Raw genomic sequence first — 16,124 nt, 5'->3', positions numbered from 1 at the left:
GTTAGGAAGTTTGCAGATGACACCAAAATTGGGAGATGTAGGGGACAGCGAAAAAGGTTAGCTCAGAATACAACGGGATCTTGATCATTTGGGCTGATGAGCCGAGGAGTGAGAGATGGAGTTTAATTTTGATAAACGTGCGGTGTGCACCATTTTGGAAAGTCAAATCAGGGCAGGACTTCTACACTTAATGGTAAGGTTCTGGGAAGTGTTGCTGAATAAAGCTGAAAGTGGAGTTGCAACAGTTAGGATCGTGAAGAAGGCGTTTGGTATGTTTCCCTTTATTGGTCAGTACATTGAGTATAGGAGTTGGGAGGTCATGTTGCAGCTGTACAGGACATTGGTAAGAAAGCCTCATCTTCCGCCTCAGAACACTTCAACCCCAGGGCATCAATGTGGACTTCAACAGTTACCTCATTTCCCCTTCCCCCACCTCACCCTAGTTCCAAACTTCCAGCTCAGCACTGTCCCCATGACTTGTCCTACCTGCCTAACTTCCTTTCCACCTATCCACTCCATCCTTCCCCCCCTCCTACCTATCACCTTCATCCCCTCCCCCACTCACCTATTGTACTCTATGCTACTTTCTCCCCACCCCCACCCTCCTCTCACTTATCTCTCCACTCTTCAGGCTCTCTGTCTGTATTCCTGATGAAGGGCTTTTGCCCAAAACATCGATTTTAATGCTCTTCGGTTGCTGCCTGATACTGTCCCTGGAACGTCCGCAGCTGAAGGGTGACCTTATAGAGATTTATAAAATCATGAGGGTCATTGATAGGATAAGTAGGCAAGGTCTTTTCCCCAGGATAGGGAGAATGCAAAACTAGACAACATAGTTTAAGGTGAGAGGGGCATGATTTAAAAGGGATCCAAGGGGCAGTTGTTTCACCCAGAGGGTGGTGAGTTTATGGAATGAGCTGCCAGAGGAAGTGGTGGAGGCTGGTGGAACTACATTTAAAAGGCATCTGGATGGGTATATGAATAGGAAAGGGTTGAGAGAATATATGGGCCAAATGCTGGAAATGGGACTAGATTTGTTTAGGATATCTGGTCAAGTTGGAGCAAACAGTCTGTTTCCATGCTGGATATCTCTATAACTCTGTGACTCTATAACTAGATATGGTGAGCTAAACGTGACTTGTGGACTGTAAACGACAACTTGTGGGAAAAGGAAAACAGACCAAACAAGCTTTCCTTTATTCATAAAGCCACATTTGGAAGTTAATTGCAGGTTGGTTCCTGATCAAGGTTCTGCAGACAATTGGTCCCTGGGAAAGAGCATCATAGATCACAGAACATTACAGGGCAGTACAGGCCCTTTGGCCCTTGATGTTGTGCTGCCCTGTGAAACCAACCAGAAGCCCATCTAACCCACACTATTCCTATATTCTCCATATGTTTATCCAATGACCATTTAAATGCTCTTAAAGTTAGACAGTCTACTACCGATGCTGGCAGGGAGTTCCATGCCCCTACAACTCTCTGAATAAAGAAACTACTTCTGACATCTATACTATACCTATCACCCCTCAATTTAAAGCTACGTCCCCTCATGGTAGCCATCACTGTCTAAGGAAAAAGGCTGTCACTGTCCACACTATCTAACCTTCTGATTACCTTATATGTTTTAATTTCCAAAGTGCATTATCTCACACTTTTCTGCATTAAACTCTATTTACCACCTCTCAGCCCAGCTCTGCAGCTCATTTACGTCCCTCTGTAACCTGCAACATACTTTGGCACATCTGCAACTCCTCTGACCTTAGTGTCATCTGCAAATTTACTAACCCATCCTTCTATGCTGTCATCCAGGTCATTTATAAAAATGATAAACAGCAGTGGCCTCAAAACAAACCTTGCCGTAGACCACTAGTGACTGAACTCCAGGATGAACATTTCCCATCAACCACCACTTTCTGTCTTCTTTCAACTCGCAAATTTCTGATCCAAACCTCTAAATCACTCTCAATTCCATGCCTCCATGTTTTGTGCAATTGCCTACCATGGGGAATTTTATCAAACGCCTTACTGAAAGCCATACACACCACATCAACAGCTTTACCGTCATGCACCTGTTTGATCACCTTCTCAAAGAACTCAATAAGGTTTGAGAGGCACAACCTACCCTTCACAAAACTATGTTGACTAAACCTAATCAACTTATTCCTTTCCAGATGATTATAAATCTTATCTCTTATAACCGTTTCCAACACTTAACCCATTGTGAAGGCGGCGTTTGGTATGCTTTCCTTTATTGGCAACAGTATTGAGTACAGGTGTTGGGAAGTCATGTTGCAGCTGTACGGGACATTGGTTCAGCTACTTTGGAATATTGCATGCAATTCTCGTCTGTCTCCTTCCTTTCGGAAAGATGTAGTGAAACTTGAATGGGTTTAGAAAAGACTTACAAGGACGTTGCCAGGGTTGGAGGATTTCAGCTATAGGGAGAGGCTGAACAGGCTGGGGCTGTTTTCTCTGGAGTGTCAAAGGCTGAGGGGTGACCTTATAGAGGTTTACAAAATTATGAGGGGTATTGATTAGGTAAATAAACAAGGTCTTTTCCCTGGGGTGGGGGAGTCCAGACCTAGAGGGCATAGGTTTAGGGTGAGAGGGGAAACACATAAAAGGACCTACGGGGCAACTTTGTGACATTGTGAAAACAACTCAAATAATTTAGTCAATTTTGCTATTTTCTTTAATTTATCTCTTAACGAAGTTTGTTAGTCTGCCTCCCTTTTGTGTGAATGGGGCTGAAGACAAAGATTTTTGGATTTAATGCATAGACCAGTTAGGTTACTTTCCTATTTCATTTTTCCTTTGTTAAAGTTACAGTGTTGTGAATAAAAGAGCAAGTCTTATATTGAAGATACAAACCAGTGTCTGCAATTGATTAATTGCAAAGTCTGGGATTCGTTGTTCAAAAATCTGGTTAGAAATCATGGGGGTCAATTTTAACGGTCTTTGAAAGTGTTAATTTTACTGTGTTGCAAATACAGAGGTAGAAAGCATGACTGCCATGGATATGATTGTAACACATTGAATACAGAAAAATGGCCTCAGATACCTCAGTGGTACAATTAGACAAATATAGATGCTGAACTCAATGAGAAGACATGAGGAGGAATAACCAAATACTTGATCAAATTGATGTTTTTAAACAGATTCTTTTTGTAGGAGGGAGAAATGACTGGAGGAGTTCTTTATTGACTTCCATTGGTGCATTTATTTTGACACAACAGGAAGACAGTCAGATAACTGGCTGGAACTGTAAAAAGATTAAAATAATTATTTGCCCTGATTGAAACAAACTGAAAAGAGGCAATGGACTGCTCCAAAAGATCTGCAGAAAGCAACTTAGTATGGTCCTGACACCGTGCTAAATGGGATAGATTGGGAACAGGGTTATTGGAAAACAGGCATCCGTGAGGCATTTTGAGTAGAACTGTATTAAAGTGCAATCTGTGATGTTCTGGCTTGGCATATTCCCTGACTCTGTCAGCCCTACGCCAGGTCACAATCCTGGTTCCATGCAGTTATAAAGGAAAATGCACCACTTGATCTGAAAATGAGGCATCAACCCGATAAGGTTGTAAGACACGATTACAATCCTACTAAGCATCTGAATCATCATGCTACAGACAAACCCAAGTGACCCCCCCAAGTCGATGTGATGGAAGTTCTGCATTCTTGCAACATCCGTATGTGAACTGACATAGAAAGCAAGTTGTTTAGTCAATAGAAAAGGAAAAATTATACATGGGTCTTTTTTGGAGTGGAAGGTACCACATGGCTCAGTGCTTGGTCCCAACTGTTCGACACACACACACATATATATTTACAGAGGAACCTCGATTAGCTGAATATCAATGATCCGAATTTCGGATTATCCAAAGAAGATCTCAAGGTCCTGATAGAAACATTACATCAAAGAGGTGTTTCAACACTGATCGCGTCTTTTGTTTACAATGATTAAAAATGAACTCAGCTTACTGAAATACTGCCAAGAACGGTGCTAGACATTGATGGGAGCCCGCCATCTCTCTCTCTCTCCCCACACTTTCCCCTGGAGTTCTACACAGGGGTATACCCGAAATCCCCCCTTCCCCAGATAATTGTTCCAACACTGTCCTGTACTGGGCAAAGGATGGAACCTGTCAAAAAGTTGCAGTAAAACTATGTGTGCATGTGTATGGGCTATTTTGAGACTCACCCCCCTCAAAGGTAGCAGCAGTCTTACTGTTGGTGTCCAGTCTGGCTGCCCCGGGGATGGGGGGAACAGTGGGCTCATGGGTGCTGACAGGGGTGGGATGCACGGGGATTGGGGGGGTAGGGGGGAGTCAGAAGTGGTCGGGGTTTTGGGGAGAGGTGGGGGGCAGGATTGGGGGTATGGACAGGGTGGACTGGGGATGAAGTTGGACAGGTTTGAGGGTGGGCGGAGGGGCAGGTCTGCTGCCAAGTCTCCCGAACAGGGAGCGGACATAGCAAGTGCTCGCTGCGTCAATCCCGTTGAACTGATTGGGGTGGGGTGGGTGGGAGGCTTCAGCAATGCTGCAGGTCCCTTACACACAAGGTGTGTGTCCGCTCAGAAACAAATCCTGAGACAGAGAGAGGGAGCAAGGTAGCACAGCGAGGAGAAAGGAAACTTCAGAAAACTCCGAGCCCTACAGAAGAGGGCATTGAATCAATTAACCAAATAATCAATTATCCCAATGAAATACTGCCTGCCCTTCTCATTCGGATAATCGAGGTTCCTCTGTATATCAATAATTTAGATGAGAGAATAAAACGTGATATTCCCAAGATTGCTGATGATACAGGAGGAGAAAAGTATACGAAGAGGAGGATACTAGGAGAAATATTGTGTCGTGAGGAGAAAGCAAAGAAGCAACAAGACAAGTTAATTGAGATTGGGCAAAAATGTAGCAAACAAAGTATAAGATGAATAAGTGTGAAGTAACATATTTCGATAGGAAAACAGATTGGTATAAAATTATTTAAATGGCGATAGATTGGCAATGTTAATGTACCAACGAAGTTGGATATCCTTTAGTCACTGAAAGCAAACACACAAGTGCAGCAAGCTGTTAGGAAGACAAATTGTATGTTGCCTTTATTCCAAGTAGAATGCAGGATCTGTAAAGATTAATCAGGCTAGAATTGTTGTCTCTTGAAAATACAGATGAACAAGAGACTTGATGATTGAATTTCTGAAGTACTTCAATAAGTATGGATGCAGGTAAACTGCAGAAATCCAAAAAAAGAGGTTGCAAATGTTGAACGCTACAAATAAATCAAATAAAGAATTTAAGAATAATTTATTCACTCGGTGTGGTGAGCTTTTAGACCTTGGTGGCAACATGGACAGCCTCAGCAGGAACTCCACTACAAACCTTTCTCGAGCCCAAAAAATATCCATTGACCTTTACATTCTGTCTCCCATCATTCAGCCAACCTTGTGGATGACATAGGCCATTATCTGCTTCTATTGATTCCTGACGTGAACACACAGCTTTAAACAGACATTCAACATTGACAAAAAAAATTAACTCCTTTATTTTTGAAAAGGCCATAATAAGCAATAAATATAATTTTGCAGCAAGACACTTTTGCAATAATATTGGCAATTGGTATTAAAAAGTTTTTAAGTACAGACACATTGTAATATATGAGTTTAATTTTTCAGTTGTGAATTGTTGTAATTTTGACAATGTTTAGTCGCAAAATGTGTTTATTGTTCAATTTGAAATTAAGCTTAAAAACCACTACAGCGTACATGTATCCCATACTTGAGGAGAGGCAAGAACTGGGGGACAGAGTTTATAAAAAGGGGTTTCCTCACTGACGAGGGAGGTGAGGATCATTTTCTCCGAGGGTAATGATTATTTGGAACTCGCCACCATGGGCAGGATCCTTGAATATTTTTAAGGCAGAGGTAGATCAATTCTTGACTAATTAGGAGGTTATCAGGCATTGGGAGAAACATGGAAATTAGGAACAATCATATGAATCATTGTATGACTGAATTGCTGGAGGGGCCGAATGGCCTACTCTTGCTACTCCTTCATATGTTCATGTCGATCAGAGTAAAAGATACTTACTTGGAAACAAATAAAAGGATCCTGAAGCAGTCCCAGCAGTGTTGCTTGCTGCACATATATAAAGCCCTTCAAGGTCAGAAGTCAACTTGGAGAATTTAATTTTGTCCTTTTGTATTATCACACCTTCTGGAATAGAGTCATTCTTCCTAATTAAAACAAAAGTTCAATTGCAGAGTTAGAATAAAATATTTCATTTGCTTCAATCAAATGGCATTAGGTTTTATGGTAATTGCATGCAGTTTATAGATATTTACTAATCAACATCTTCAGGGTTGTTACAACACAACTCTGGTGCAGGTTGTACCCAAAACACCTAGTCCAGAGTAGGGACACTACCATTATGCCACAGAATATATATTTAGTAAAATTGTGCAAGCAACGATTGATGTTTTGGAGGGATCTTTGCTCTGGAACCCAGTGAGATTTCACATCATATCTTACCTTACACTTATTAACTACCTACCCCCACTCCAATGGTGTCCCTCAGATTCAAATCTATTCCCATTTTAACACCTCCGGTTTTTTGACTAACTCACGACTCACCAAAAATCCGCTGACAGTTTGGCATGCCTTGGCACTTGTGTCCCATTTTAAAAGCTTTTATGCACCCAGACTTACACTGGCATTCCAGAGGTGCTCTGCTTGGTCAAGGAGGAAATCTGAACATGATTGAGAAAGGTAAGATAGTGCTGCAATTCTCCAACAAGGACCCAAAAGACCTGACAAGTGGGGTGGCGCAAAGGAGAGGAGTCCTCCTCCTAGAGAAGTGGGAGAAGAGCCCATGCCACCAGATCTTGGCAGCCCAGTCTGAGGTCATCACCTGGGTCAGTGCTACCTAAATGGTGAGGAGGAGCAACCAACAGTGCCTTAGGAAGTCAATTAGCTTCTTCGGTTTATCAGGCAAAGAACCACACTCTTCTCCCTCCAACTTCACATTCACTCTCTCTCTCTGAAACTGCACCCACGCCACCAGGCTCATGCTCTGCCAGCCTCTAATGCCTGTGATGTGTTGATTACTTGATAAGCCTAGTTGCTGAGTCATTGGTGGACTTCTTTGTCCCACCTTCAGTATTTCCAAGCAATATCTATGTCCATCTTTGCATTCCCACAACAAACTCTCAAACCATTTAACCTGCATGGCTTCTGCATTGGGTACTCATTCGCCTGAATCACCTCCCCATCTTTTGACTTGCACCAATTCTAATGGTCAAGTCAATGACTTTCATCTCACTCAATGTCTCCCTTTATCTCATTCCTGTTGAAGGAAGCTGAAAGGGCCCAGATGGGGACACAGGGTTGTTCGACATTCAGCTCCTCACCCCCAATGGGGAGAGAATCCTGTCTCTCACAGGAGACTGGGTCTGTGCCTGCGGAAATGTCGTGATATATCTGTCCTGCTAACCAAGTCAATACCACTCTTCAATCTGCTACAACTCTCATTTTAACTTCACTATCAGTCTGATTTTACATACACCATTTCTAACCACTGGCCTTATCTTTTTTTTTGTTTTGCATGTACGGCCAGTATCTGGATCACCACCACTCTGGAGAAATGGCCAGCTCCCCAGAAACCATCTGCTTGTCTCCTGAGAATGAAAATACAAGATTTTTGAGGAAGTATTGGCAAAGGTGTCCCTGCCGGCTCAGATACTGATACCTCAACGGGAATGTTGGTATTGGAACGTCAGGGAGCATATAATCGTGAGAGCACCTTGCAGGAAGAGATTCTCAGCTAGTCAAGGAAGAAACAGCCCATGTTGCTGCTACTCCAAGGCTGCCAGAGACCAGGCAGCTGCTGAGCCCATGCCAGCGAGGACCCTGTGGTGTCTGCAATAAGGAACTTCATCCACATGCACAGGAGCAGCAGGTATGTGGAATGCAATGGTCCTTATTGCCCAGAAGCTGTTGCAATGTGACAAGACATGTAATCTGTGAAGCTGTTACCAGGGACAGGTTGGGCCTGTCATGGAGACCCAGATACAGTATCCTCAGGTCTGCTGGAGAGGCACAAACCTCCACTGCGTCACCCAAGGTACTGGTCCTCTGAACTAAAGGCACAGCAACAGGAACACAGAGAACCTGGTGGACATTTCAGGTGCCCCATGAACACAAAGAGACAAGAAAGTGTAGCTAGAGGATGAACTAACGCCCCTTAGAAACCTTCTCTCAGGACGCTGGGAGATGGCCAGGTCCTCCACCGCCACACTACCTGTCCTCCCATAATTCTTGCAAGTTGCATCCACAGAAGGGTCACTTGGAAGCATCAAGACACAAATGCTCCTGCACTCATCCAACCAAATGTGCAGATGAAGGGCTTTTGCCCGAAACGTCGATTTTCCTACTCCTCGGATGCTGCCTGAACTGCTGTGCTTTTCCAGTACTACTCTAACCTAGAACCAAACGTCCAGAGCCAAAAGGATCTCTGCAACCCATCTACAGAACTTGGGACTACACTAAGACCTAGTGGGAGAGATAGGATGAAAAAAACGTATTGAGGGTACTTTGTTGGTATAGGTGACAAGTCACTACACATTTTTGATTACTTTCTATCAGGTTAACTGCTTTGACCTTACATGTGGTTGTTTGACCCATACTGTAGCACTGAATATAACTGCGTCGGCATGATACCTAACTTTATGACGACACCTGATGTATCATGGATCAATGTCTGCGCTGACAGTTTGCTGCAGCATTTGAAACCACAAAACCAAGGCTTATACAAGGTAATGTGTCCTGATGGAGGAAGTGAGGACTGCAAATGCTGGCTATCAGAGCTGAAGAATGTGGTGCAGGAAATGCACAGCCAGTCAGGCAGCATCCGACGAGCTGGAGAATTGATGCTTCAGGCATAAGCCCTTCATCAGGAATAAGACTCATTCCCGATGAAGGGCTTACACACAGAACGTTGATTCTCCTGCTCCTCGGATGCTGACTTACAGGTTGTGCTTTTCCAGCACCACACCCTTCAACAATGGGTCCTGATGGCACATCTGCCCTTCGTCCTACAACATTCCTACTCAATCACTGGCATCTATGTCCAACAGTGTTGGTGTGAGTGAGATGGTCAACAATGTGTAGGGCAGGGAGTTGGAGAGCAAACAGGGAGCCTCTGCCTTTAAATACTCAGGGATTAGGGACCCCATTTGTCCTCCATAGTGCATGTATTTGTGTGTATTATTGTTTCTGTTTCAAGGGCTTTAAATCAGTCGTCCTGCAGCCCCTCTCACTTACACGCTGAGTCATTTAACCACTCACTCCCAGTGCATGCACAGCCATTTTCTTCTCCCATTGTGCATTTTCAATTTCCAGCATAACACAAGTGAGGGTGTGCAGTGTGCAATCTTTGGTCACTCACTGCCAGCTTTCACCTCTATGTGTTGGTGAGACCGTGAACGTCCAGCTCCATGGTATCAGAGCTCTTCCAATCAGCTTCACACACTTTGCAACTTCCCAGGTTTCCTCTTAACCCGTCCACACAAACCTTCACATGTTAAATTTTCCACGTCAGCCCCTGCCATAAGAAGTGATAATGCCAGGTGTTGTCATACACTGTCCATCAGTTCCTATTAGTTCCTGTGGATGGACTAAACAGACTGATTTTGGTGCACCTTCTTCAGCAACCTAATGAAATAGCCTCACATGAAGTGTCCACATCCCTGACTGATGGCAGGATATCTCCCCCACTGTGTTCACCCTACAAACCCCAAACTGGCCATTATGGTGCCACAGGACTGACCGACTCAATTCCTGGAATGTAGAGGCACAGGCCGCCCTGACCAAGAATTCCCTGACCATAGTCCAGTAACCAGGAGTGTCAACAGCTCTTGATTTACAGTGTTGGGACTCCTTGATTAATGGATGTCTCCATGGACTTCAATGAGGGCTACTCTCCTACGACTTTGAAACATGCTACCTGCTTGCTGCACATGCAGTCTATTTGTTATGTACGCTGCTGTCACATGGAGCAGGTATGAGATTGACAGTTTATGTGTCATATAGCAAGACAGTCTCCCTCTTGACTGAGGACTGCTGACCAGCAAGGCAAGCTGCCTGGTGGCACAGTGGTTAGCACTGTTGTCTCACAGCACCAGGGACTCAAGTTCAATTCCAGCCTGAGACGACTATCTGTCTGGAGTTTGAACGTTCTCCCTGTGTCAGCATGGGTCCCCTCCGGCTGCTCTGGGTTCCTCCCACAGTCCAAAGATCTGCATGTTAGATGGATGGGCCATGTTAAATTGCCCATAGTGAGCAGGGATGTGTAGGTTAGGTGAATCAGCCATGGGAAATGTAGGGTTACAGGGATAGGGCAGTGAGTGCGTCTGTGTGCAGAGCCAGTGTGGATTTGTTGTGCCGAATGACCTGTTTCCACATTGTAGTTTGACCATACGGAGTGGTAAGGCATTGCAAAGCAAGGATGCTGTGAGCGTGCTAAGAGAGCAAGTTAGCAAGCCCGAGCTGCTTCTTAGTCCACAAGCCGTGGGCTGGGAATCTGTTTGCACATAAATCTATGCAATTGTCTTTGCAGCAGTCTTTCAATGTTAGTTGGCACTGTGCCCTTCAGTGTATGTTTGTGCTTTTGAAGTGGCCTGTAAGGAGGGGGTGGCAGGGGTGTGAAGAGGTGCCATGATGGTTGTGAGAAGTTGCCAAATGTTGGATGCCAACTATCCATGCAAGAGGAGTTCCTGTGTCTGATGCCCATCAATTATACCCTGAGATGCTGTTTGATGCAATACATGGAGGTTGTTCACAGCCAGTGACAAACTGAAGTCTCCAGGTACCCACTTTGACATTTAGCTTGTTTAGTACATTTGCTAAGATAAGAAGTTGAATTAGTAAAGTTAGTTGCAGGGTCAAGGCATTTAGAAAGTTATAATTCCCCCTTAATTTGCAACTAGCAACAAACTCTCTTTGCCACTTTGCACATGCATAATAGATGCAGTGAGTTACTGTCAATGTTGATATAGGCCTCACTGTGCTTCTTGTATGATTCTGCCACAAATCTCACCATAGCTCGCAGTGCTCAGACCCTTATAAGAATTACCTGAAGAATTTTTTTAAAAGTTACTTATAGATGAAAGAAGGGGACCACAAAACAATTAAATTCACTTTATCCTCCTGTACATGATACATGCCCTTCTGTGCCTCCTCTGCCTCAATTTTTGCCGAAAGAAATTCAATAAATATTGAATATTAACTTGCTGGCTCCCACTGCCCATTTCCTCATGCCACACTCAGAGTGAGGATTCTACAGCATTTTCCTAAATTCTCTGCCTCCATCGCATCTGTTCGGATGAAACAAATCTCCACACAATCGTATTTTGGGGGGGATCTCAGCCTGAATGAAAACAGCTAATGTTATACACAGATGAGTCTCATGACATTCACATTAGCTAAGAACCTCACACTCATCCCTCACTCAAATCTTACTACTTTAAGTGGGCGGCACGGTGGCGCAGTGGTTAGCACTGCTGCCTCACAGCGCCAGAGACCTGGGTTCAATTCCCGACTCAGGCGACTGACTGTGTGGAGTTTGCACATTCTCCCCGTGTCTGCGTGGGTTTCCTCCGGGTGCTCCGGTTTCCTCCCACAGTCACAAAGATGTGCAGGTCAGGTGAATTGGCCATGCTAAATTGCCCGTAGTGTTAGGTTAAAGGGGTAAATGTATGGGTGGGTTGCGCTTCGGAGGGTTGGTGTGGACTTGTTGGGCCGAAGGGCCTGTTTCCACACTGTAAGTAACCTAATCTACTTCTGCTTTTCCTAGTTCAGATGAAGGGTCATTGACCTGAAGTCCTAATGCTGTTTCTTTCAGATTTTAAATATTTGCAGTATTCTGTTTATTTTGTTTGGAAATGTACTTTGTTTAGAAATCTTGGCATATGGAGAATGTCCAGACTGAATTGCAAGCCAGATTTAGATGTAAATAGCCAAGATCAAACTCACTGCCATCTCAAAGGCATATTACCGTTGGCCCTCCATTCACCACATTTCTCCAGTCTCAACAAACCCTCACCTGTAATTTCTATGTCTTCATCCCATTTTAAAATCATTATTCACTTCCACTTGACTCTTTTGCTGAAACAGTCCCTTAATCCCACTTCTTTTTGTCCAAGAGATGCAGACTTGAAGAGGAATGGCAGATATGTAGTTTAGCCATTCTCCATATCAGGTTAGAGAACACTAAGCACAGTGGGCCTTGCTCTTGTCCACTAAGATTATCCGAGAATGCAAAGGTAAATTACATTTATTTTAAGCATGCCCACTGTCTTCCCAACTCTCCCCTCTGACAAGTTTGAGGAACTCCTTGATCAATTTGTCACCGAGACTGAGATGTTAAACCAGAGGCTATGAATAGTTTGATGTTGTCATTGAATCATAGAGTCAATGAGCTGTGCAGCACAGAAACAGACCATTCGGTCCAATTCGTCTACGCTGACTAGATATCCTAAATGAATCTAGTGCTATTTGCCAGCACTTGGCCCATATCCCTCTACATCGTTCATCTTTATATACTAATTCAGATGCCTTTCAAATGGTAATCCCTATAGTTTAAACCCTCCAACCCTGGCAACACGTTTATAATTTTTTTCTGAACCTTTTCACAATATCCTTCATAATGGTATTACTTGGGCATTATAGAATTGCTGCTTGTGGCCATTCGCTGAATGCACATGAGCTATAATATTTCATCCATCATATTCATTATTACACTTCAAAAGGAACTCCCTTGGCTATAAAGTGCTTTGACACATCTGGTGATCATGAAACATGGTCTATGTATAAAAGCCTTTGTTTTTCAACCACCCAGTTTTTTAAAAAAAATTTTTATTGAAAAAATGTTTCTTTACCAAATAATAAAATTACAAAAATATGAAAATATTACATTATAACAAAAACAACAATAAACAATAAACCAATTACTATACTACTCTACAAAAGAATTCACAACTACACTCATTACACATCAATAAATAGATAATAAATAATGCCACTCAGCGAAACAAGACCACAGCTCTCAACCTTTGAGAGCATCAATTATTAAACCCACTCTTGTTCGAAATTCTTCCTCTCAGGATATTAGGCTTATTAAACCACACCATCATGGCTAGACAAAAGCCCTAATTAAAATAGCAGACAAATCTTCTTCCAAACAATTCAAAAAGTGCTGCCATGTCTTATAAAAATTTTCCATTTTCTGGTACACCACGTTTCTAAGAAAGTTCAAAGGAATGTGGTCTGTAATTAACTTATGCCACCCCGACAGACCCAGGGGGTTCTCAGACACCCAGAACATCAGAATGTTCTTCCTCCCACAAAAAGTGAGGATGTTAACACTCTTTTTTCCCCATGTACATCTAAGGAAGATAAATTCGGTGAACCCAGGAAAAGAGAAACTGGGTCCACCTTGACTTCGGTCCCCAAGACCCTCTCTATTACTCCTGCCACAGCGCTCCAATACGCACAGAGCCTGGCGCAATACCACGAACAAAGAGTAAGGGTACCCATTTTTATCTCACATTTGGGCCACATTGAAGATGCTCGCTGCTTAAATTTGCAAGAGATCTGGGGCAATGAAAGGGTGCTCTTAGCCTGAAGCACTCTCCACTCTGTACCTGATCTATAATGCTCAGTCAGAAGTATAGTCTCTTTTCAGACAAAATCTCTCTGATCTGAACAAAACGGGAGAGGTCCCTACTCGATAATCCAACCTTACGAGTTATTTGATCAAATTATGTCAACGTTTCATGTTCAAACAGATCATCTAAATAAGAGACTCCCATATCCACCCAGGAGTTAAACCCGGGATCCATTGTCCTTGGTCAAAAACCTGGCTTACCAACTATGGGAGTATGGAAAGATGTTTTAGACATATTACTCTCCAACTGTCTCATTGCCCTCCATGCTTTGACAGTATGAATAAATATTGGATTGTGGCAATGTTCCGCAACTGTCCTCATTGTGTCCAGAAACAACAGGTTAATAAGAGGACACTTTGCCTGGGAGGCTTCAATGTCCAACCATATCAATGCTGAGTACCTACAGGCCCAATCACTCACAAAAGTTAGAAGGGAGCTCAACTGATATCTTGTGATGTCCAGAGATCCACTCTTCCTAACCCCTGGGGCATTTGCAACTTCGTAAGCTTGATAAGGGGCATCTTATGGTGCCAAATAAAAGAACTAAATCAACTACTTAATTTCCAAAATGTTTGTCGAGGAAAAAGCAAGGAAGGTATCCGCAGGCGGTATAATAAGCGATGAAGAACATTTTTAAAAGAGCAACTTGACTGAGCCATGATATTGGAAGGGCCCCCCATATTTGAAGATCTTCTTTAATCTTGTCAAACAAATGAACAAAAGTAGCTGTAAATTACTGATCAAAACTAGGGTAACAGAGAGACCCAAATAAAGAAAGCTTCCCTGTGCCTACTTAAAGGGGAACCCACCTTCAACATCGGCAAAGATTCCGATTTTGAAAAACTAATCTTCTAACTGAGAAAAAGCCAAATGAATTAATACATTGTACCAAATAGGGCACCAAAACTGCCAGATTCAAAAGAAAAATGAGAACATTTTGACGGTTTTAGCTAAGAACTTTCGAAAGCTGATTGGAGGCAGATGTTCGCAGGTAAAGGGATGGCTGGAAAATGGGAAGCCTTCAGGAATGAGATAACAAGAATCCAGAGAAAGCATATTCCTGTCAGGGTGAAAGGTAAGGCTGGTAGGTATAGGGAATGCTGGATGACTAAAGAAATTGAGGGTTTGGTTAAGAAAAAGAAGGAAGCACATGTCAGGTATAGACAGGATAGATCGAGTGAATCCTTACAAGAGTATAAAGGAAGTAGGAGTATACTTAAAAGGGAAATCTGGAGGGCAAAACGGGGACATGAGATAGCTTTGGCAAATAAAATTAAGGAGAATCCAAAGGATTTTTATAATTATATTCAGGACAAAAGGGTAACTAGGGGAGAGAATAGGGTCCCTCAAAGATCAGCAAGGCGGCCTTTGTGTGGAGCCACAGAAAATGGGGGAGATACTAAATGAATATTTTGCATCAGTATTTACTGTGGAAAAGGATATGGAAGATATACACTGTAGGGAAATAAATGGTGATATCTTGCAAAATGTCCAGATTACAGAGGAGGAAATGCTGGATGTCTTGAAATGGTTAAAAGTGGATAAATCCCCAGGACCTGATCAGGTGTACCCGAGAACTCTGTGGTAAGCTAGAGAAGTGATTGCTGGGCCTCTTGCTGAGATATTTGCATCATCGATAGTTAATGGTGAGGTGCCAGAAGACTGGAGGTTGGCAAATGTGGTGCCACTGTTTAAGAAGGGCAGTAAAGACAAGCCAGGGAACTATAGACCTGTGAGCCTGACCTCAGTGGTGGGCAAGTTGATGGAGGGAAGTGGCAGATGGAGTTTAATTCAGATAAATGCGAGGTGCTGCATTTTAGGAAAGCAAATCTTAGCAGGACTTACACTTAATGGTAAGGGACATGGATAGGATAAATAGACAAAGTCTTTTCCCTGGGGTCGGGGAGCAGCATCTGTGGAGCAGTAAAATCTATGTTTCAGGCAAAAGCCCTTCATCAGGAATACAACGTCGATTTTACTGCTCCTCGGATGCTACCTGAACTGCTGTGCTTGTCCAGCACCACTCTAATCTAGACTCTGGTTTCCAGCATCTGCAGTCATTGTTTTTATGTAGGGTCGGGGAGTCCAGAACTAGAGGGCATAGGTTTAGGGTGAGTGGGGAAAGATATAAAAAAGACCGAAGAGGCAAATTTTTCACGCAGAGGGTGGTACGTGTATGGAATGAGCTGCCAGAGGATGTGGTGTAGGCTGGTGCAATTGTTACATTTAAGAGGCATTTGGATGGATATATGAATAGGAAGGGTTTGGAGGGATATGGGCCGGGTGCTGGTAGGTGGGACTAGATTGGGTTGGGCTATCTGGTCGGCATGGACAGGTTGGACCAAGGGTCTGTTTCTAGGCTGTATGTCTCTATGACTCTATAACATCATCT

The 16,124-nt window shown here is 43.3% G+C and overlaps 1 protein-coding gene across 4 annotated transcripts in view; it reads right to left on the bottom strand.

Moving 5' to 3' along the window:
- Positions 1-16,124, bottom strand: part of LOC122550462 (nectin-1-like) — a 70,262-nt gene that overhangs the window by 9,171 nt on the left and 44,967 nt on the right. For all 4 annotated transcript variants that reach the window (XM_087987895.1, XM_087987894.1, XM_087987897.1 and 1 more), the window contains one exon: positions 6,099-6,244. In XM_087987895.1, the coding sequence (XP_087844021.1) occupies positions 6,099-6,244 (146 nt within the window). The remainder of the gene's footprint in view (positions 1-6,098; positions 6,245-16,124) is intronic.

The sequence above is a fragment of the Chiloscyllium plagiosum genome, unplaced genomic scaffold (genome assembly GCF_037043375.1).
Source record: "Chiloscyllium plagiosum isolate Xiang-an unplaced genomic scaffold, Cpla_swu_hap1 HiC_scaffold_6, whole genome shotgun sequence".
NCBI lineage: Eukaryota > Metazoa > Chordata > Chondrichthyes > Orectolobiformes > Hemiscylliidae > Chiloscyllium > Chiloscyllium plagiosum.
The sequence above is the reverse complement of the archived record's forward strand: the minus strand, read 5'-3'. Positions and strand labels throughout refer to the sequence as shown.